The 7,296-nt window shown below is 39.8% G+C and overlaps 1 protein-coding gene across 1 annotated transcript in view; it reads right to left on the reverse strand.

The window, feature by feature from the left end:
- The window catches only part of LOC109898292 (protein FAM171A2-like), a 72,106-nt gene extending 65,846 nt beyond the window's left edge, over positions 1 to 6,260 (reverse strand). Inside the window, exon 1 of the mRNA XM_020493211.2 lies at positions 6,027 to 6,260. Coding sequence (XP_020348800.1) covers positions 6,027 to 6,192 — 166 coding nt within the window. The 5' untranslated portion in view covers positions 6,193 to 6,260. The remainder of the gene's footprint in view (positions 1 to 6,026) is intronic.
- Between the last annotated feature and the right edge of the window lie 1,036 nt (positions 6,261 to 7,296).

Consider the following 7,296-nt stretch of genomic DNA (forward strand, 5'->3'; position numbering starts at 1 on the left):
TGACCGCAGTTTCCAGTGGATTCCTCAACAAAACGTGAAGAACAAACGGAGGTATTTCGGCTATAAAAATCATCTTTATGGAACAAAATGAATATTTGCTGTCTAACTGGGAGTCTCGTGAGTGAAAACATCCGAAGCTCATCAAAGGTAAACGATTTCATTTGATTGCTTTTCTGATTTTCGTGACCAAGCTGCCTGCTGCTAGCTGGACATAATGCTATGCTAGGCTATCGATAAACTTACACATATTGCTTGTCTTTCTTTGGCTGTAAAGCATAATTTCAAAATCTGAGATGACAGGGTGATTAACAAAAGGCTAAGCTCTGTTTCACTATATTTCACTTGTGATTTCATGAATATGAATATTTTCTCGTAAGATTTTTTGTCCGTTGCATTATGCTAATAAGTGTAGTTGATGACAATTCTCCCGGATCCGGGAGGGGTAGTTCTAAGAAGTTAAGAACAAATTCTTATTTTCAATGGCGGCCTAGGAACAGTGGGTTAACTGCCTGTTCAGGGGCAGAACGACAGATTTGTACCTTGTCAGCTCGGGAATTTGAACTTGCAACCTTCCGGTTACTAGTCCAACGCTCTAACCACTATGACCACAATGAAAAACTCCAGAATAACTGCATATGGATGCTGGATGCATAAAAAGATAAAACACCAACCGATAGAGCAGGGGTAGGCAACTAGATTCAGCTGAAGGACGATTTTTGTTGGAGCGTATGGTCCAGGGGCCGGAAACTTAATTATAAATCATTTCTACACTGCAAATTTACCACAACTAAGGCCAAAAATAGATTGTATTTGAAAATAACTATAAATTCATCCCTTGATCACGTGTCTTTTTATTTTTTATTCATGGGAACGGTTTTTCTAAATTAAACAAACTTTAGTTAAATTACTGGTGACTGTAAAGATTTTTTTGGACCAAAAACAAACAAAAATGTTTGCGCCCACTTGCCGCCTGTTGCCGACCCCTGCCATAGAGGCTCAAAGTGCAGCAGTGTATAGATATGGACAGACTACCCCTGAAGTGCAGCTATACAGAACAACCACCCTGTGACTGAACTACTGTCACGACTTCCGCCGTAGTCGGTCCCTCTCCTTGTTCGGGCGGCGTTCGGCGGTCGACGTCACAGGCCTTCTAGCCATCGCAGAGACACTTTTCATTTTCCATTTGTTTTGTCTTTGATGTTTTACACACTTGGTTTCAATTCCCCAATTACATGTTCATTATTTAACCCTCTGTTTTCCCCATGGTTTTTATGCGTAATTGTTTAATGTATGTTCGGTCCATTATTGTGGGCTGGGTATTATGACATGTTATTGGAATATTTGAGTAAAGTTACTTGTGTTACTCATCTCTGCTGTCCTGCGCCTGACTCCTTTACATAAACCTCTGATCTCAACAACAGCAACACTGCCTCCATCTTCACAAAATAGTTTTTTTAATCGACCTCAGGCTCTAAGTGGCCAGCAATACACCATAGATGTTTGATAATTCAAGGAGACGTACCATAGAAGGATCTACGATCGCATGAGTATCTCAGTTGTGATGGCACATGTCATTATTAGGGTTTCTTTCAGCCTTGAATGACAGACAGCACCTGGCTCTTGTAAGACAGATAAACATGACCTTCAAAAGAATGCCACAAATGGACATGTGACAAACCGCCTCAATTGGGTAGTAGGCAACATAGAGGTCACTGAGAGGGGAAGGGGCAGGATTCACCATGGACAGATTACCATGGCAATAGCATAATGTGACAGAGAGAGGACAAAGGGAAGACACCTTCCACTCAGCCACTCCGATCTGCAGAATTCAGCATGAAATAATGTTAAGATAACCAAGATCAGTTTACATCAAACTGAAGATGGCCTTGTATCAAAAGTTCCTTTTCAGGACAATAATTCAGATATTAGGATTTCTGATGTTTTCCTATATAGTATTCAAATATAGTATTTCAAAGTACCCTTAACTCCTCTAACATACAAACCTTCTCTCTGTGGATGTCAGGCTTACATTGAATATTGAGCTATTAGAGTAAATTATGTTATTCATTGAATAAATAACTTCCCCATGGTTGGGTTCAATCCATTCTGAATTCATTTCAACAGTATATCATTAATATGTATGCCTTGATTACTGATGCTGCAGAGAGTGTGTACCAAAAAACTGCATCCCAAATGGTACCCTATTCCCTATGAAGTGCACTACTTTTAACCAGGCCATATCGGAAATAGGGTGCCATTAGTTGGGCCATTTGCCCAACATCTACCTGTAACTAAATATGCATCTTCAAAAGGAGCTGAGCTGATACAAGAAGACAGTCTGGCACAATTTGAATATGTCCACAGCATCACCCTCCACTGATCTCTGAAATAGTTTCCTTTTTCTTCCTAGACCAAGCATTTAATTGGTAATAGCATACTTTTTGTTGATAGGCTGTGGTGATTCATCTCATTCTTGCTGAGCTACTGAGCCGAAAGAACATTGCAAGTCACTGTGCTGTTAAAAGACAGGAATTTCAACTGCGATAAAAAAGAAAGACACTCAAGCTTTTTAACAGGCAGCCCAAGCTTCCCGGCCTCAACTCAATCCACAAGCGCCAAATTCTTTCAGCGACTCGACTTAGTTTACCATCCAAGCTCTCTGACTGCTTCAAAGGGACCTTTACTTCTGAGGAGAGATTGAGGTCATGACCTCTATGATAAAGTAATGGAAGAACACAGTCTGACAAATCAATATGAGGTGAAGGTGGGGTCGTGGTTGACGACAGCACCTTCAAATGAACGAATCAACATTTCCTGTCTCTCCAGTTGGGATACTTTTTATCAACACATGGTGTAAAAGCATGGTATAATGACAAGGTGTCAGAGACTTTGATGTGATTTCCCATTTGAAAGTGTTTCAAGAAAGTTAAACTATACAGCTAAACTGCAAGGCAGTGGCCATTTTAGCATGTACATCTTGGTGGGGCAAAAAAAAACTAGGTGGGATGTATGCCAGCAAAGCCATTACACATAAAAACATAGTTGATATGCAGACTTGCTTAAAAAAATGTGGATTCTACTGACAATTGAGATGTACAAACTATGGCATAAGGGGACGACAAGTGGATAAGAGGCAATCCGTCACTTCGATTAAGACATTCATGAGCAAGAGACGACGGACGTAGTCAATATAACTATTTGTTCAGCACTGTTGAAATGTACAGCGACAGAATTCAGAACATGGGCCATTCTTACAGTGTTCTCCCTGTACAAGTCAGAACCGTAGGATAAATAAAGGGGGCATATAAACAGACTATGAAAGCTCTTACAATATTCTATGATTACATTTCTCTAAAACAGGTTATAGGCTAGTTGTGCACCACAGATTTAGAACAGTAGGCAAAATTAAGAGGTGAAAATAGACCAAATTATTAGGATGAGGCATATTGAACACCATTTGGGTCTTTGCGTGTCAAAAAAGAGGCACGTCATGTAACATTATTTGACGCCTTAAATAAGCTTTTAATTTAACATGTCAAAAAGCACAATTATATTATAGAATGTTGTGTGTAATGAATTTGCACGTGCAAGCCAAGCACCACAACTACTATCAGTAGCACTGTCAAAGCTGTATAAAAAGTTGCCAAACAATCACATAGTGGGCCACGAACGATGTGTTTACAATACCACGTTGGTGAAAATAGACCAAACTATTAGGGTGAGGCACATGGGCTAGCAACAGCTTACTACACAATATACACTTAGTATTACTTTCTTAGCTACAGTATACATTTCTCCCTTGAATATTACATCATTTATGCAGCAGCATACAAGACATTTTTGGATTCACCTTGTGAAGGTGGAGCAGCCGTCCTCTGTTGGCAAATTTTGTCATCAAACTTTGTCATCAAAGTCTGCCATTCCCTGGATTTATGGTGGGAACTTGGGGAAAAAACACAGCCACTCCATCGAATAGCAGGCTAACGTTAATGGTTTCTTTGCAACACTTGCAGTTAGCCACTGATTCCTTCCAATCGACTCATTGTTGAATTTGCAATTAAAAAAAAATATATCATTTCTCTTCAAGGATTAAAAAGGATTTGCCAGTAGATTGTCGACTTGATGACAACTGATGATGACTGCTACCTAAAACTTTGAAAGTAAGATGTTGACATGTTGTCAAATCCAAACTACTGTAGATATAACATGATTTGATGTCATTCTATCTGTGGCCAATTACCTTGAGCCTTCATGGATGGGCACTTCTATTATAACTCTATGACAGAACCCAAGCAACTAAAACTTTTGAGCTCTAACCTTAGAATTGGGGATGACGTACTGTCCCATGAGTGACAGAAAACGGAGCCAATCATGACAGAAAACTGAATCAATCAGGCGCAACGCTCTGTATTTTCTGCTGGCTAGCCCCAACACCACAGAAAACACTGAGCTAGGCTGAAACACCAGCATTTTTGAGCTGCCTTACTCAAAAAAGAGACCATGTTTGTATGCGGCTTTATTAACTCGATGACATTTTTTTTTTACATTGTTTGCAAACTGATGTGACAAGCAAAACAGGCAAGCCCCCCCCCCCCCCCCAAAATACAATTATATATTTTTTTGTAATGTATTTTTTACCTAAAAGTGTGGTTCTCAAAACCCCACCTGCCCTGATTGACGAGTCGCCACTGCTGCATGGACAAACTATTAGACCAACCACAACCAGTTTGCTCAGTCGGTGAAACTAGTGGTATTCACATGAATAATCTATGATTATTCATAGATAATATTAGAGAAGCTAAAAGATTAAAGTACACCGAATTTGACATGTGTGGGTTAAGAAGCTCTACCCATCTTGACAAGCTTGTCCAAATAAGCAGATCTTCCAGAAATAGTGGTCGCAAAAAAACGTAGCTAATGAAATATAGATAATGGACACGACTTCTTAAAAGCCTGCTTAGCTATAAAAAAAAGAGGCATCTACAAGGAATTGCAACATATTGAAGGCATCTGAACTAAACCGTGCTTGGCCCAGTTTAAGGATAGGGAACTGTATGGAAGAGACAGGTTAAAGCACTACCAAGCATTGACACTAGCATCCACGTCAAGCACCATAGTCTACTGTCTCAGGGCAGCCTATTTAATAATAATAATAATAATATGGGTATAAAATTGTGAAAATACTCCTGCAGAGAAACTGAATTGAAATAGGATATATGAAATGTATCAAAAGTCCTGGGAACCCAAAACAAACATTGTTCAAATTATAATGTCCTTTGGCCATTCATGAGGCCTCTTGGGACATAACAACAACAACAACGTCAACAACGGGTGTGTGCAGATGACAGTAGCCAAAACAAGCTTGTCGTCCATCTGGCATTCACAAATGCACACTAGCTCGTGCTATATATACTCTTATTGGCCTATTTTTCTAGCATTGGAATGATTTTTTTTTTTTTAATTTAAAAAAAATAGTTATACTAACCATTGGTGTCTGACAATTGACCATTTGCTAATTGAAAATATCTAGTTGGCATCTTCCAGAGTTACATAAAGTTAACGGGCTGGTCATGGATAGAAGTTGGAACTTAAACTGACGCCTCATCATAGCTTAATTGCTATCGCACAACTCAGCTCGCACATGGTAACGGAATAATGCAACTGCTATTGATAGGCTATATAGCCTCGCGTTAGGTTAGATTTACCTACAGATTGAACCTACGGATGGCCCATCAGGGAAGGGGGCTACAGTTCAGGATCCTTTGTTTCAAAACTCAAGCCCTATTCCATTCTCGAATGCAAAGAAGTAGCAACAAGACTAGAGCATGCGGCGACTAAATTGTATCCATTCGTGCGTAGCCTATTATAGCTGAATAAATGCGACGGTTACATAATAACTCATCCTCATCACTGACAAGGGACACAAATAATAACAACAGCCAATGCGTTAGCTATAGCAGCCAATTCACCACCACAGACTTTTCCCTCAAAACTCGAATCTTGCCGAATCTCTACGAATAACTCACCAAGTGCTCCCTGGTCCGAAATGGATTTAGCAAGTCCTTCCCAAAGATTGCCGAGAAAAAGAAAGAGAAAAAGAAGACGAGATGTGTGCGGCGGTGGCATTCTTACTGCGACATCATCAATTCCACTTAGGTGGCCATTCATCCATACTGCTTTTGAGGTTGGCATTGACTGCTCCCTTTTCGCGCTGCCTCGGATGTCCACTCCTTGCTCGGCTTACGCTCTGGAGTGGCTTCACAATTCCATTGTCCTACGTGGGAGGGGACGTTTGCTCTGCCTTGTTGGTGGTCGTGATCGCCCCCTAACGGTACCAAAGTAGAGTGTGTGTGTGCACAGATGGGCCCCTATGAAGGTCTATGGGCCCTTATAAGTCCATCTCGAACTCCCATTAGGAGGACAGTGTAATTACAATGTAAGTACACAGTGTTCCATTTCACTTAAAAGTAGGCTACCTATCGTTTGTCTGCAAAATAGCCACTATTCATTCAAATGTGTTTTGAAATGCATATAAAATGTCTGTGTAACAGAAAATCACCAATAGGTATAAGTACTGTACCCTTCTTGCCATATCTGGGTATTTATTATTTTTCCATGAGCTGAATAAACACAGGATTGCCTGATCTATGCATAGTCACTTCACCCCTACCTACATGTACAAATTATACAGATATATATATATATATATATATATATAGCTTCCTTATTGTTCTTTTATTGTGTTACTTTTTATAATTTTCACTTTATTTTATTTGGTGAATATTTTCTTCTTGAACTGCACTGCTGGTTAAGGGCTTGTAAGTAGACATTCCATGGTAAGGTTGTATTCGGCGCATGTGAAAAATAACATTTGATTTGATTTGAGTGTTATTGTCACTCTAGGGTCTCCCCTCTCCCCTCTACAATAACAGGAAGCTGGCTCAGCCTTTAGTGAGTCATGATGGTCTCCGTAACACAATGGTTGCTTATAAGAGCAGGCCGTTGCCATCACACTAACAAGGATATCCCCGCTGTGAACACTGGAGGGCCAGATTGGCTTCAAAAGGACACAATGTGCTAAATCAAGTTGGTAAAGATGATATGTTTATTTCAATACAAAATAGAATAGCTACAAGATACCCTTTTTTAAATGATGCATCTTTAGAAAGTGTGCAGTTATAGGGAGTAGAATAGTACTACCTCAATCATCCTGACTAACCAGTGTCTCGCTACTGTTATAGCCTCGCTACTGTATATAGCCTAGTTTTTTTTTACTGTTGTTTTATTTCTTTACCT

The sequence above is a fragment of the Oncorhynchus kisutch genome, linkage group LG10, assembly GCF_002021735.2.
Source record: "Oncorhynchus kisutch isolate 150728-3 linkage group LG10, Okis_V2, whole genome shotgun sequence".
Taxonomy (NCBI): Eukaryota; Metazoa; Chordata; class Actinopteri; order Salmoniformes; family Salmonidae; genus Oncorhynchus; species Oncorhynchus kisutch.